The 15,184-nt window shown below is 53.0% G+C and overlaps 7 protein-coding genes across 7 annotated transcripts; 4 read left to right on the plus strand and 3 right to left on the minus strand.

Moving 5' to 3' along the window:
* Nucleotides 1-1,044: 1,044 nt before the first annotated feature.
* N7459_005620 (formate/nitrite transporter family protein) lies at nucleotides 1,045-2,138 on the plus strand (the record flags this gene model as incomplete). The annotated part of the gene is made up of 4 exons (XM_056944804.1): nucleotides 1,045-1,323; nucleotides 1,382-1,502; nucleotides 1,570-1,926; nucleotides 1,978-2,138. The coding sequence occupies 4 exons, from the start codon at nucleotides 1,045-1,047 to the stop codon at nucleotides 2,136-2,138; spliced, it is 918 nt and encodes a 305-aa protein (XP_056799139.1).
* Nucleotides 2,139-2,690: 552 nt separating this feature from the next.
* Nucleotides 2,691-3,491, plus strand: N7459_005621 (6-phosphogluconolactonase; the record flags this gene model as incomplete). Its single annotated transcript, XM_056944805.1, has 1 exon — nucleotides 2,691-3,491. One exon carries the CDS (start codon nucleotides 2,691-2,693, stop codon nucleotides 3,489-3,491), a length of 801 nt encoding a protein of 266 aa, XP_056799140.1.
* A 756-nt stretch (nucleotides 3,492-4,247) lies between these two features.
* On the plus strand, nucleotides 4,248-5,582 carry N7459_005622 (TauD/TfdA family dioxygenase; the record flags this gene model as incomplete). Its single annotated transcript, XM_056944806.1, has 3 exons — nucleotides 4,248-4,538; nucleotides 4,593-4,858; nucleotides 4,919-5,582. The coding sequence occupies 3 exons, from the start codon at nucleotides 4,248-4,250 to the stop codon at nucleotides 5,580-5,582; spliced, it is 1,221 nt and encodes a 406-aa protein (XP_056799141.1).
* A 211-nt stretch (nucleotides 5,583-5,793) lies between these two features.
* On the minus strand, nucleotides 5,794-8,635 carry N7459_005623 (uncharacterized protein; the record flags this gene model as incomplete). The annotated part of the gene is made up of 7 exons (XM_056944807.1): nucleotides 5,794-6,211; nucleotides 6,265-6,374; nucleotides 6,432-6,987; nucleotides 7,039-7,490; nucleotides 7,547-7,685; nucleotides 7,750-8,443; nucleotides 8,608-8,635. 7 exons carry the CDS (start codon nucleotides 8,633-8,635, stop codon nucleotides 5,794-5,796), a joined length of 2,397 nt encoding a protein of 798 aa, XP_056799142.1.
* Nucleotides 8,636-10,376: 1,741 nt separating this feature from the next.
* N7459_005624 (zinc-binding alcohol dehydrogenase family protein) lies at nucleotides 10,377-11,510 on the plus strand (the record flags this gene model as incomplete). Its single annotated transcript, XM_056944808.1, has 2 exons — nucleotides 10,377-10,933; nucleotides 10,982-11,510. 2 exons carry the CDS (start codon nucleotides 10,377-10,379, stop codon nucleotides 11,508-11,510), a joined length of 1,086 nt encoding a protein of 361 aa, XP_056799143.1.
* Nucleotides 11,511-11,815: 305 nt separating this feature from the next.
* N7459_005625 (uncharacterized protein) lies at nucleotides 11,816-12,512 on the minus strand (the record flags this gene model as incomplete). Its single annotated transcript, XM_056944809.1, has 3 exons — nucleotides 11,816-12,316; nucleotides 12,365-12,406; nucleotides 12,459-12,512. 3 exons carry the CDS (start codon nucleotides 12,510-12,512, stop codon nucleotides 11,816-11,818), a joined length of 597 nt encoding a protein of 198 aa, XP_056799144.1.
* Nucleotides 12,513-12,968: 456 nt separating this feature from the next.
* fmpR (Zn(II)2Cys6 domain-containing transcription factor fsqA) lies at nucleotides 12,969-14,649 on the minus strand (the record flags this gene model as incomplete). Its single annotated transcript, XM_056944810.1, has 2 exons — nucleotides 12,969-14,087; nucleotides 14,152-14,649. 2 exons carry the CDS (start codon nucleotides 14,647-14,649, stop codon nucleotides 12,969-12,971), a joined length of 1,617 nt encoding a protein of 538 aa, XP_056799145.1.
* Between the last annotated feature and the right edge of the window lie 535 nt (nucleotides 14,650-15,184).

Below are 15,184 nucleotides of genomic sequence, written 5' to 3' on the forward strand. Positions count from 1 at the left end.
GGGTCATTGAACTCGCATTGTCCTTCGGCTCCTTGCCGACCCTATCCGTCTATGATCCAAACCAACCAGTGCAAGAGACTGGCCTAACTAGGAACCAATAGGAAATTCGGTATTATAAGCTCACCTAAAATAAAAATTCAAGCTAAAAAAACTTCTATTCGACAGCGCTGTGATTCGAACACAGGAATCCGAAGATATATGATTTCGAGTCATACGCCTTAACCACTCGGCCACACTGCCATAAGTAGGTAAGGAGGGGGCAGTATTAAATACTATCAGCTTATTGCTTTCCTTCTGTTTTGATCAGTTCAACTTGGTGGAAGGTAACTAGTTACTTGTTTAGGTAACCAACTACCTAAATAACCTTAGCACTAGAGGGTAATTTACTATCCAATGAACTCACTAACCGCGTTCCTAGTCAATGAGCCTATCTCAATCGCAGCGTCCATCCTAGGCTTACATGGTCCGGGTAATCCCCCGGCGTGGATTGGCGATACACTCACCTGAAGATCATGGCAAAATCAGATCCAGCGGATGATAGAAACATGCACTATCGATTTACTTCAGCCACCACGGTTCGAGCAACCCCAGAACCCGCGGAGATGCTGCGCGCAAGGTCAATCTTTCCGCTCGAGGCTGCCAAGACAGATAAGGCGCCGCGCGGTGACTGGCTGCCCCCGGCCGGCTGGGCGATGATCATCGAATTCTGCATTCTTGTCACGAACTTGAGCTTATTGCTTTATCTTCACTCCTGTGGGGAGCCAATGGAATGCCCAGAAAAGTGCCGAAATGGCATATCGGGAGCTCGCGATTTTCATTCTGGGGGAGGGGGAAGCTATGGACCCTGGAGCTGCTGTAAGATAGTAGCATGTCGATACCAAGTAGAATAGTCGAGTGCACCCCAAGACAGTGCTATTAAAGAAGCCAAGAGATCCTTCGCTCGTGAGTTCTGTTGTTCACCGGGACATCCCTCTCGCAGCGCTGCCCCCCTTTCTATCCGGACTCTTACTGGAGTATAGCGAGCCCACTGTCAATATTGTCACCATGTCTTTCGACTCTCTCTCTGCCCTGGAGGTCATTGAGGTCGTCTCGAGGACGGGTGTGCATAAAGGAAATATGCGTTTGGACAAGGTGTTTTGCAGCTCTGTTTCTGCAGGCTGCCTGCTCGCCTTTGCCTGTGCCACTGCCCTCAGCACCAATGCCGCGCCTTGGTTTCAAGAGAATGCGCCTGGACTGATTCGGACCATCAGTGCCCTCGTCTTCCCTTACGGCCTCTGCATGATTATTCTCACCGGAGCTGACCTTTGCACTGGCTCCTTCATGGTATGTGGTATTCCCATGATGACTCCCGGTATGGGGCATCGGCTAACAGCATTCTTAGTTCACCACAGTGGCCGTCCTGCAGCGAAAGCTCTCCTGGTGGAAAATGCTGGTTCACTGGGTCGTCACCTTTCTCGGGAACTTAGCCGGGTCTCTCTTCATGGTGTCGATTATCTTCGGCTGTTCGTAACCCCCTTCACCCTATCCCGGTTTTTGTGACCTCGGAATGGAGACTTACTGTCTGAACAGATGGCGATATCTTCTCGGCGGACCCATACAAGTCCGAGGTGATTACCTTCGCCACCAAGAAGCAAGTGACTCCTGATTTCCGCATGATCTTCCTGCGCGGTATCGGGTGTAACTGGCTGGTGTGTCTGGCCTGCTTCTTCGGCATGCAAGGGCGGGATCTCGCATCCAAGATCATGGGCATCTGGTGGCCCATATTCGCCTTCGTTTCCGTCGGATTTGACCACGTTGTGGCCAACATGACCTTCATTCCAATGGCTATCTGGTTAGATGCCCCGAAGATCACCGTTGGCCTGTACATCTGGAAAGGCATCATCCCTACTGTGATCGGCAACATTCTTGGTGGTGGCTTGTTCTGTGGTGAGTACGAGCTCCCTGCATGACGGAGTGTGTTAGCTAACGGATACCTAGGAACCTACTACTGGTACATGTACCTATTGGATATCAACTCTCTCTCGGTTCCTCGTTTCAGACAGGGCGAGAAGACTCCAACCAACCCGGACGGGCTGTCCGTCAAGGATGGCGATATCGAAGCCTCAGCGGGAGTGACGTCTCAGACCCCCAGCAAGTGAGTACGGATGATCATTACGTCTGTACCTAATGACTCTCAGGATGAGCTGGATAATGATTAATACCTTGGATGATTATCTCGGGCATGTTAATAGGTGATGGCGCGCACAATCACGATGGTGGTTGATGGACAGCACATCATAGTTATTTATTCTGAATGACGCTCGTTTTATGAATATATTTAATACTACCAACTACTTAATTTCCTAATACCCAGTACCTCTCCATATTGCCGAACTAGCCCAATTTTCATTTTCTAATGCATCGCTGTGCAATCCGTATACTTGCAGAACTACGTCACAGCACGCGACCCACCGCGACGTAACCAATAACCACGCCTTCGAGATAAGATGAGGTCGCAGTCGCAGTCGCAGTCGACTTCAGCACGACGTCATTGCCTCCTGATTCCGGTAAGCCGGGCCCATTGCAGCGCACTGGCGTGGGCATCCAATAGATGGAATCATCGCGAGCGCGGCCCATCGCCCCGCCTTCCCCCCACCAAGAAGTGCAGAAAGAGACCAGCTTCACCTTTCCATCTTCACAAATCCCCCACCATGGCCACCACACAGCCCATCCTCTACAGCTTCCCGAGCACCGATACTCTCGCCGAGCAATTGCGGCCGTATGTGCTGCGCTGCCAGAATGCCGCGCTGAGCCGCCACGATAGCTTTCGCCTGGCCGTCTCCGGCGGTTCTCTGCCCACCGTCCTCGCGCGCGCGCTGCTCGCTGCCAGCAACGGCAGCCCCGAAGACACGCCGCAGTTCGCGAAATGGCACATCTTCTTCGCCGACGAGCGTGCCGTGCCACTCGACCACCCGGATAGCAACTACCGTCTGCTGCAGGAGGAATTGCTCAAGAAGATCCCCGCGGAGCTCGGCACTCCGACCGTGCACTCCATCGATGCCAACCATGTCAACGACGATGATCCCCAGGAGCTAGCCGACCTCTACCAGGACGACCTGATGCGGTCCTTCGCCGCCAAGGAGAGCGTCAAGCTGCCCGTCTTTGACCTCATCCTCCTCGGCTGCGGCCCCGACGGCCACACCTGCTCTCTCTTCCCGGGCCACGACCTGCTCCGCGAGAAGGACGCCTGGGTGGCCGCGGAGACCAACTCGCCCAAGGCCCCGCCTAAGCGCATCACCCTCACCCTGCCCGTCGTGACCTCCGCGGTGAGCATCGCATTCGTAGCCACAGGCGCCGGGAAGAAGGATATTCTGAGGGAGATCTTTGACACGGAAGAAGGCCGCAGTCTCCCCTCGGCTCTGGTGAACCAGGGTGCGGGTGAAAAGGTGAGCTGGTTCACGGATCACACGGCTGTGGAGGGCGTTGCCTTCCCTCGTCGCGGCAATCTATGAGCTCCGCGTGTTTGGATCCCTCCCTGGTCCAAGGCCATGGATGTGTATTGGGCACCAGCGTGATCACTGGCTTCTCAGAAACTTCTCGTGCTTGGCTGGATTGGCTGTTTTCAAAGTCTCTGATTTGAGTCCCAATCCTCGTAAGGGAGATTCCCCTCTTCATGTACCTAGACTTTTCGCAAAAGAGGATTCCTGTATCTGTGGCACCCATAGAACGCAATGTTGACTGAAGATCTTGCAAAGACGAGCTGTTTCGGTGGTTGTGTAGTTGTAGAGCGTCGCGTCGAGAGTACCCAGATGGAATAGTTCAGTTGACACGCGTCCGGCGCGACCATCATCCTCGCGTCTTGGCAGGATCTATTCCACTCGGTCAAAACCGTTATCTTGGAGCTGTAACAATCCAGATTCTAGCTGCAAGGAGTTCTAGATCCAACGCCCAACGGCCGTGACGATGGTATGTAGTGTGCTCACTATCACACCATCTTGCGTGATTCTGTCAATATCGGAGTCGTCGCGGATTTGCCGACGAGCCGATCCCTCCCTCACCACAACCTCACTTGATGCCATGTCGACTCTGTTTATCCACGGCTCGTCGGCTCGACCAGCCGTTGCGGAGTCTCTGGAGTATGTCATTATTTTGCTGCGACGGAGTATATATTTAGAAGATTTCTCGACGCCATTGATGGGCCTCCATTGATCAGCTCCAGTTCTCCTTGGGACAGAAGCAACCTGATCTGATCCTCCATCACTTCCACCATGGCCACGACACTTGTGGAAACCATTGCGCCAATCGCAGGCGCAATCGATCTCTCCAAGTTCCCCGACGGGTTGAAGACATCCGGCCAGCATCCGCCTGTCTACTCCCAAGTGCGCCCTTATTCCCAGTTTCCCAAAGTCCACTCAGGTCCGACCGTATGGAAGGCCGAGGATTACCGCGAGAACCCAGAGCTGTGGACGCACAGGTTCACCGACGAGGAGATCCAGGAGATCGGCGAGGCGGCCGACAACTTCATTAAGCAAGGCGAACCGCTGACAGGCATCTCCAAGGTCAGTCGTTATCTGCACGAGTGTCTCGAAGGCAACATTCTCACCCTGTGACAGGCAAAATTCCCCCTGCCCAATCTTTCAACGCGTCTGGCAGATCTTCGGGCGGACTTGATCGATGGCAAGGGCTTCTTCTTGTTCCAAGGCATCCCGGTGCGCGAGTGGGATCTCCAGAAATGCGCAACCGCATACATGGGGCTCGGCACGTATCTGGGCTACTTCGTGAGCCAGAACGGCCGCGGCCACGTCCTCGGCCACGTCAAGGATCTGGGCGAAGACCCGACCAAGACCGACCGAGTGCGCATCTACCGCACCAACGCCCGGTAAGAAGCTCGCCAGGACCCCAGACTGCGCCACGAGCGCGCGCTAACCCCGCGACGCAGCCAATACTTCCACACCGACGGATCCGACATCGTCGGCCTGCTCTGCATCGCCAAGTCGCTGTCCGGCGGTGAATCCGACATCGCCTCCACGCACCATGTCTTCAACGTGCTCCAAGAGCGACACCCGGACGTAGTCGAGACGCTCGCCACGCCCAACTGGTACTTCGACCGCAAGGGCGAAGCCTCCGCGGGCGAGGCGCCGTGGATCCGCGGCAGCATCCTGTACCTCGAGAACGACAACGCCGGGCCCAACGCGCGCGTCTACGCGCGCTTCGACCCGAACAACGTCACCTCGCTGGCGCGGTACAACTCGGGCCCGGACGCGCGCATCCCGCCGCTGTCCGACAAGCAAAAGTACGCGATGGAGGTGTTCGAGAAGACCTGCGCCGAGCTCGCGCTGCACATGGTGCTGGCGCCGGGGGATATCCAGTTCGTCAGCAACTCGCACGTCTTCCACGCGCGCACCGCATACACGGACCACCCGCCCGGCGCGGTCGACGAGGAGGGCCGGCCAGCGCGGCGGCGTCACTTGATGCGGCTCTGGCTGTCGGCGCCCGAGTCCGAGGGCGGCTGGAAGTTGCCGTACCATGATACCCTGGAGAAGAAGCGTGGTGGGATTCAGGTGGATGACCAGCCACCGGTGTGTCCGCTGGATGCGGAGTAAATAGCATAAACGGCACGGATTTGCCGGGTTGATACGACTATGTACAGAGCAAGAATTGATGACTATTTGCATGACCACTTCTCGGAGGCACTTGATCCTGGCACAGATATATTTCGCGCCGGTTTGTAAGTCGTGATATCAACCTCTTCACAGTCCATCAGTCACAATGCGAAACCAAACGCCCACCAGTAGACAACGGGAATCCAATCCCTCAACTCTGCTGCGGAAATGGGAAAACAGGCGGCCACGGCTCTGCTTGCGTAACTGGATATCCACCAGCCCAGGGCAGCAATCCGGCACCCTCAATCCCCGATCCCACGGCGGTATCGGCGGGCTGCCACGCCCACCCCAGATCCGACATGAACAGCGTCTGCAGCTCCTCCAGATTCGGCTGCGGTAGTCCAAGATCCTGCGAAGCGGCCGTGGGCGGATCCTGCAACAGATAGCTCGAGCTGGGTTGATCGAACTCACTCGCCGAGTCGGGCCTCGTGCTGTTCGGCGCGGAGGACGTGGTGGCTTTCTCCGGGGCATGTCGTTCCGGGATGGACTTGCGGGCCATGCGGAAAATGGACAGAGGGTTGAGGACGTAGTCTGGGGCGCTTTGGACCGGGGTTCCAGGGAGACTGGCGCTGACCAGGAGGTGAGCACGCGTGAGTTGCGTCGGGGTCTGGGGGGATCTTACCTCGGATCCTCGTCGCCGAGAGACTGGTACGGATCGTCGGGGATGCTGTTCTGGGCGACTACTTCGGAGCCGATGCCAGATCGGTCGAGCATGGTCTCTGCGGCAGAGCACTGTGGTGCAGATGGAGGTTAGCGTGAGCGATGTAGTCAACACGGGGACAAACGGACCAGGGAGTTGGCAATGACGTTGAGCGATCCCATTATCCTCAAGCACTTGACATTACTCTTCAAAAGAGGGAGTGTGTCCCTCATGGCCTTTTTGGCCTCATCGGTCCTGGGATCCAGAATCTGCGTCAAGTGGTATACCATGATCCGGCAACTGTCGTAGGTGATGGTCGGCAGCCATGAGTCGGCCAACATCCGAGACCCATGACGGGCGGTTTCCCCGATGATCGACGCCAGAGTGCGTGCGGCATCAAATAGGACCTGTTGCAGGCGTCGCAAGAAGCCTTGCTGTGCTGGCGGGAAGTCGAAGGCTGCTCGGAGTTTGTAGAGTGCCGGTGCCCCGAGCCGGTAGAGGTCGCATATAGTCTGGTAGTGGGCACAGTGCAGGACACAGAGAGCCCCAAGCTGCGAGGAGTCTCTCCGGATGTAGATTGCGTTTGGCGTAAACTGCAGACTTGCGGGCAGAGACTCATACCAGGCGCGACAGTCTGCATCCAGCATTGCGAATTCCGAGTCTGGGTCCCAGGGGACCATTGCATCGCCTAGATGCTTGATATATCTGGGAGAAGGGTGTGAGTCACAGTTTCAACACGGGGTCAGACAGTCATACCTCAAGACTCTTTTCCGGATTGCGATATGTCGGATGAAGTACGCCATGATCCCCATGTTTGGTGAGAGGCTGCTAACATCCACCTCACCTGGGATGAATTTCAGCCAGTTCCCGGGCTCCAATGTCTCTGTGAGGCATGGAATCTGCTGGATGAAATTCCTCTCGTTACAAGGCAGCTGGATTTTCATGTCCTTCTCGTCGACCAGTGTAAGTTGGTCGACTCCACTACCCACCAGAGAGTCCATCACATAGCAACTCCACATAAGCCGTCGGCGCGATTCTTTGGAGGTCACACAAGGACTACTGATCTCGGGGCTCTGGCAGAGGATGTCTGTGTTGTATTCCAGGTTGATCTGGAGGGCTTGGGTCATACGTGTGATGAGCCCGCTGAGCATGAAGGCATTTGCAAAGTTGCCCATGCGAATTGCATAGTCGTGGAGTAGAACGGCTGCCTGTGATAGAGTCAGATGCATATTCCACCTTATCACAATATGCTTGAAGTACAAACCATCAGATTGTCGATGGTGACGGAGTCAATCGTTTCGAGGATAAGACGCTGAGCGGTTTTGGCCCATTCATTTCCGGCAAGAAGCACAAACTTGGGCGGAAGAGCCGCTACTGTCTCACTGTATGACAGGGCATAGAATCTATTCCGTCCATGTTAGCATTCGAGATTCAACCTGTGCCAAAATAGGTAGGATTCAAACGTACTGGCTTCCTAAGGCACAGATGATGTGCAGGAGCGCATGGTTTTGATACTCGTTCACCGCTTGCTTGTCCAGTCTCTGGAGAAATGATGGCCTATGAATAAACGCAAAGCATCGCAGGGGGTGCACATTGTTGAAATATTCCTCAACTAGTAATCCGATTCTCCCTGGGTTGGGCAAATGGCGAGACGCCAGCCTGAGGCATGTCAGTCGATGTTTTTCACTCGGAGAGATGTGAATGGTATCGCACCAGTATAAGGGCGAGATTGAAGACTCGTTCGTCTCCTCGGCCAGTGACGGACGGGATGACAAACCTGGCGACTGCGATAGACGCCGCTGTTCACTAGAATACATTGAAGCGGGCCCCGCCTGCGTACTCGGGGATGCATCAGGGACCGAAGCAGGCGTGGGGATATCATTCTGCCCATTCTTGGAGATACCCTCGACCCTGCTGACCCAGTTAGGCTGTGAAGACTCCGAGTAGACGCAGTCGATGCGTTTGTTGTAACATCTTCGGCACGTCGGTCGGTCGCCCGAGCAATTCGTCTTGGATGCACGACATGCGGTGCAAGAGCGATAGGTGCGCTTCCTCTTGGAGCTCTCGGCTCGATCTTTCGCGATTTCCTGGGCCTGTGAAGTGGACGAGGTGCTGTACCCCGAGCAGACCAGGCGCAAGCGAGCGCAATTACGGCATACGCCTGGGCGTTCATCGCATTTCACCTATTGCGATGAAGAACACCAGTCAGACTCTCGAATCATGAACCAAATAACTGGCGTCTCACTTTGCGTGCTCGGCAGGTGCGACAGCCTATGCATTCCGGGTTAATGTCGTGTATGGGCGGACTTTGTAGATCCAACTTACCGAATCGTGAACGGGACAGTTTGAGCATTGCTGAGACCGTCGCTCCTATCGGTAAACCCTCCACTGCGTGAATCTCCCACGACCACCAGCGTCAAGAAGGCACAGCATTGGGGATAGGTGCATGGTCGGGCGATCGGCAAAGCGGGCGGTCGGCTTACGAGTGCAGCGTGGTGACATCCAAGCGCCAAATGACGAGATCGCTCAAGCGAAGGGCGGGGCGTACTTGGGAGGATCGTCAATACTATGCCGAGAACACGATTATCTTGAGATTGATGCTGACATGCGATGCGAGAATCTCGTCACTCAATATATCTCTGCTGATCAGGCCGGCCTTGAACTGGTATCTTGAAGGTCTGCTGCCAACGCGCTTCATAGATACTGCTCCCTCATGCTGTGTCCAGAGAAGAACGAAGTAGTTGGCCCGGGTAGAAATCCCGAACTACACCCAGAGAATGAGCAGAACTTGGCCTGCTCCAGTGGTTAGGTCCGATCACCCTCTTTCAAGACCCAGGCTATTTAGATACATCAAGCTATATACCTAGGTACGTCTACGGGTATCTATATAGGTAGCTATACGATCAGAAGTAGCTGTTGAGAAAGGATATTAAGTACTCTTGCCTAATAGGTATACTATGAAACTTTATTGGGATATCTATAAAGCGGTAGGCTGCGCAATAGCAATACTGACTTCCTTTTGATTTCAATTGGTCGTGTCGGATCTAAAAGACCTGAGGTGTCGATAACCCCTGGATCTGGATCTGCTTGGGCCCAATGAACAGCTTCATCAACACAATTCACTTTTCTGAAAGTGTCCATTGGTGGTTTGGACCATGCGTGCAGCCCTTATGACGAATTGGGACCTCGAAATAAAGGCACCCTTGGCTCCACAAGGGAGAGAGTACACCTGTAAGAGAGTAAGGCCATCTGGGTCGGACTACTCTAATCCCCAGCAGGACATGTGCATACTCCCTTGTAAAAAACTAAAACACCTTCCGACCCCCTTTATTTGATCATTCTGTTGGAAGATAACACATTTCCCTATACTTAGGAAACTACTACGCAAGTCCGGGTTAGCGCGACCTGATGGATATTTAAAGCGATCTCAAGAGTTCGCCCTATTTACTCTAGTGTATCTCGCGTCAGATTCCCATGATCATTAGAGGAAAGGGAACAAGTTCATGAACGCCGTATCGAATTGCTCTTGAGCATACAGCGGCATTGACTCTTGATCATTCACCTGCGGTTTCTAGTTGTCGCTACACTTTATCTGTCACTAAAGGAATCATTCGTGGCGGACTCTTCATCACTTTCCCTTTACCGTTGACTCAAACAGCTCGATTCTCAAAGCCAGATATTTTGGTTTCATCCCCCCCCGACCCTACATCATCCACGCATATCGGCCTTTGGTTTCCAACCATTTGAGGAAGCTAGCTTCTTGAGACGACCTCAAAAGGTTTACACAGGAACGTCTCAGTCCTGTCTTCGACCCTGCTTCTTGTACAATACAGCCTCCAAAATGAGACTGGGCAGATACGTGGGTTATTTTCAACCGGACTGGTTCTCATTCGGACTTGTAGCACAGAAGACAACTCATCAAGTCCCCGCACGATGAGAATCTACCTTGTCAAGCGCCGTAGGGCCGACTTTTGTTTGAAGACTATTAGGATGAGAGTGGGAAGCCCAAGCTCATATAACCAGTTATCGAACCTCACTCAGTTTCACAATAGTCCACTCTATTTATCTCTAACGTTGATCAACCACTCTCTACAATGGCGACTGACTACAAGATCCCAACCACTCAAACGGTCATTCTTCAACATGAGGGCGGCGTTCTTCAAATCACTCCTGGGGTGCCCATCCCAGAGCTCGGCCCGCATCAAATGCTGGTAAGAACCGCCGCCGTGGCTTTGAACCCCTGTGACTTCAAGATGCCTCTTCGATTCCCGACGCCGGGTCTGTGGGATGGCTGTGACTATGCAGGAACTGTGGTCGCACTCGGCAGTGCAGTGACAGCCCAGGGGCGATTTCGTCTGGGTGACCGAGTCTTCGGCGCTGTGCAAGGCTCAAATCAATCCGATCCACAGTCTGGAGCCTACTGTGAATACCTCCGGACAGAGCCCGACTTCACCTTTCACATCCCCGCCGGAATCCCGTTCGACGTCGCCCCGGCTCTGTCTGGCACCGGCATCGCGACACTCGGGGTCGCGCTCTTTTGGTCCCTTCAGTTACCTGGGGGCTTGGAGGAGCAGGTTGGCAAGCCAGAGGATGTGCTCGTGTATGGGGGTAGCAGTACCATCGGACTACTGGCCATCCAAATGATCAAGCTGTAAGTAGCAAGTCTCTCCACCACTGATTCGCAACTGACAGTCCGCAGCTGCGGCCATCGCGTAATCACAACCTGTTCACCTCGCAACTTCGACTTGGTCCGGTCGTACGGCGCTGACCTTGTCTTCGACTATAACTCGCCGACTTGCGCGAATGATATTCGCGCCGCAACTAAAAACGGACTTCGCTTCGTGCTTGATCCATTTGCGGAGGCAAGAACACTCCGTCTGTGCTATGACGCCATTGGGAGAACTGGCGGGCGGTACTGCGCATTGGAACAGTACCAAGAAAGTCTTTGCTCGCGCAAGACTGTCAAGCACGACCTAGTCATGGGAGGTGCGATATCGGGAAGGGGAGTTGAGCTTCCTGAGCCCTATGGTATCCCCCCTCAGCCGGAGATTGGAGTCTGGGCTCGAAAGTGGTATCAGACAATTCAACGTCTTGTCGATGCCGGCAAGATGAAGCCTTGCCCAGTGGAGATGATCCCTGGGCGCTTTGAAGGTATTCTCCAAGGCCTGGATATGCTGAAAATGGGAAAGGTTTCCGGGAAGAAGCTCATTGTATCGATCGATGTCTAACGGTGAAGTATTTGACGAGTGCTGGGGATAACTTTCCTTGCTTCCTGAGGACTTCGAACCTGCTTGAAATACAATCTTTTCTCCAAATCCTTTTTTCTGCCAACCAAGAGTGAACTAGTGAATTATCCTTTGCTACCCATCAGAGAACCTGGAGCCTTTCAAGTGAAGCTTGTGGAATGAGTGCATACCTAGGTAACTCAGAGATATATCTGCGGACGACCCAGCTCAATCTCCATACTGGAAAGAACATATTGATGAGATATCTACTCATGCATGAAATATGATGTGACTTGAGCTACATCAAACTAGCAGCTCCGATAATCATACACCATTCGCGAATTCACAGTCTGCTCATCCTTGCTCGTGGTGGCATTGCGGGTGAAGTATCTCTTTCCATCAATAATCTCAAATCCCCACATCACTCGCGCCGTCCAGCCCTTGGCTTTGTTGTGAGCAGCCTCGTCGATGACAACCTTGCACTGGGTTCCGCCGCTCAGTCGTTGGCGGAGTGTTTCATCAGGAACATCATCCAGGCTGATATACTGCAGCGACATCACAATATCGCCAAAAATGGGAAGAGCCATCTCCTGGTCCTTCCCATTGACAGGACAAGTCCCATCACTATCAAATCCGCCAGGATGGACGACTTGTTTGATATGCAGAGTGGTTGTCGAGGTTCCACTGGCAGCGCCATTCTCGTCTTTTTCAGTGGCATCTCCGTCGCCGTCGGACGTGATCGCTTGCGCAATTTGCAAGCTAAGATTGGCGTAACGAAGGACCTTGCGCACGACCCAGGGCACGCCTTGCTATTTTCGATTAGTCTTGAGCGTTGCAGGCAGCATAGCTGTCCATACCAAGGCAAAAAGCTTGTCGGGGTCGTCGGAGAGCTTTCGATTCTATGGCCCTGGTTAACAAATAAATTCCCCAGTGATACTCGAGCAGACTTACCAATTCCCATGTTCCGACCAGGTTTAGGGTGTCCTTAGAAGCCGGGGCAGCCATAGTGTGCTGTGTTGGAGAATAGCTGCTAGAGGTATCTGACTTGACTCAAGTAGTTGCCTTCTATCCCCACAATGAATCGGCGAGGTACCCCATTATTTAAGTGTTGGGCTTACTATCCTCATACTGCAGTCAATCTGCAGCTCTCCGTAATTAGTTTGCTAGTGAATTCTTGACTCGGACTCGGGATCGGTGTCCGAATCTGCAGGGTTTCAGCGCAGTCTCAACCAGCTTCTTAGGTAATTCGGCGTCGGTGCCCAGTCTTCGAGTCCTCCACAGTCGGAATTATAAGTAATAACCATGCGATGGTTAAACCCACAAGGGGACGGGCTTTGGCAGTAACGGCTCCCCTAGTGGTGATATGTGGACTTGAGCTATACAAGATGGGTTTCGCGGATATCCGTCACAGGATCATAAGCAAGTAATAAGTAATTATTTTTCTCAAATTCAGAGGAGACATTATAAACCAACATTGTCCTTTAGAAGCTGCCTCAAACACTGCATCGTTTCTTTCAAGGGGATCCCCCAAGCCATCTGCTCCTGGGTCAGAATGTGATCGCCAATTGATGCAAGAGGACTGTTCTCCAGAATACATGTAGCTGGACTGGAGTCTTCAGCAGTGTCCATAGATGACCCATAGGACAAACCCAGATGCCTTTCAATCTTTGCCAGCATACTCGAGCTGAGTTCGATGAGTACTTGAGCCTGGACGGTCAGATTTCCGTCCATGTGAAACTGTCCGAACTGTAAGCTCGGAAGCAGCAAAAACGCAGCAGCTTCAACCGGTGGAATGATGAGGAACAGCTGGTAGAGTTGGGAGAAGACCGCGCGGTAGATGCGGACGAGATGACAGTATGCAGCGAGCATACTTAGCGAAGTTGATAGATCGCATTTCGGAGTTTCTAGGCCCTTTGGCAGGCCCGAGGGAGACGGTATCATAGTGAGGTAGCCAGAATCATGGGATGATGTCGAAGTTGATCCGTCTTCTGCGTTGCTCTCGGTGGTTCTCGGAGCAAACGGTGCCGCATCGTCGTACATGCTCAAGTCCTTTGATATAGACCCGAAATCCGAGGCGAGATTCGTCCTTTTACTTGGCGATCCGGTTCCAGTCTGTATGATTTCCAAGAATTGCTCCGCGTGGTTCAGCATGCGGAATATTGGGACATCTAGCTTCCCGACTGCAGGGGTAATATCCTCTCTCAGGAGGGACGACGATCTCAAAGCGACGGAACTGGCTTCCAGTAACCCCAGGTCGTCGATCAGATCCAAATTTAACCGCAAAAGCTCTCTTTGAAGACTCAAGGGATTCGCAGGTCGATCCACAAAAGATGTCATAGGCTGGTCCTTATCTGCGCTGGACGCATCCTTGCTTTCCCATGATGAATTCCAGTCGCCATTTTCAATGGAAATTGGCTCCAAATCCAGGAGGTTCAAGGAACTTGGTTGTACAAAAGGCACATTGTCGATGGCGAGTTCATTTTGAGTGCTTGTGGATGGAGCAACGAGTAATGACTCCGTAGATGATTGTTCATGTCTGAAATCATAGCCGGATCCAATGATATTATCCTCGACAGATGGCTAATAACGAAAATCATCAACACCATAGAAGTCCCAGCCATATACTGGTGAAGGAATGACTTACCAAATGGTATGTGCCAGAGGGCCAGGCACAATATTGATCTGCCCATGGCTCGAACGACAGGGTCGAGCTTGAATGAGAGGGAAGCCGTAAAAAAGCGTCATCTTCCAAAGAAGGGAAGCCTCCAGCCGCAAGATAGGGAAATGCATCAGGACCCTTCCAACATCCAGGTCGCTGGCTCTCATGTCTTCGAGAGGTCTCCGAAGGCACCGGTGGCTTCCTCACTTTCGAGCTGGACGTTTTGTGCAGAGCAGACATGGAAACCCGCTCGCTGCTGAGCAATAAGCCATTACAGTCTCTTGTCAAGGGGTACGCGCCGTCTTCTGAAGCAAGAAGACTCGGTGCAGGCTGCCCAATGTTGGTCGTACACACGACTTGAGCCTTGAGGCATCTCTCGCAAGATCTGCCGGTGACTTGATCCCGTTCGCACCGGAGCTTGAATCCACGACATCGATCGCAGGCAGACCTCCGAGATTGCCGGTAATTGATGGCTGGATGCATTCTGACAACAGATGCTTGCAAGATGGGAGTTAGCGGTGTCCGGTGGCTCAACTGCAAGGGCGAGCTATCCGGCAGAAGGGAATATGAACACTGACACCGCGTTTCTATTAAGCGCGATCTGACTTTGAAGAATCTGACGATCCAGATTCGACGGATTTGAATGTAAGCTACCTGTCGATGGGACCAAGCGCAGGCTCAACAAGTGGGCGGGTGCGTTTGAAATACACGACCAAGCCATCGGATCCTAAAACACTTCCAGCAGGTATGATAGTCCAAAGAGCTTCAGTTGGGAGACCGGGTTGTTCAAATCTTGGTTCGTCGTTCTCTAAAAATTCACATTCAGCTTGGCCATTTAGCGCTGTTTGTTGAGGTTTCAAGACAGGAGACATCTTCGATATCTTGATGACCCTGTAATCCTCTTGGTTTTACGAGATGAAACAGAGATGTGGATTATATATTTTGTTTCATCACACGAGACAGTTGAGAAAGAGGTTGTCCAGCGGTTGCTTCGGTTTCTAGCAACAAATTGCATGAC

The sequence above is a fragment of the Penicillium hispanicum genome, assembly GCF_028827665.1.
Source record: "Penicillium hispanicum strain IBT 35686 chromosome Unknown utg000005l_segment0_segment0, whole genome shotgun sequence".
NCBI lineage: Eukaryota > Fungi > Ascomycota > Eurotiomycetes > Eurotiales > Aspergillaceae > Penicillium > Penicillium hispanicum.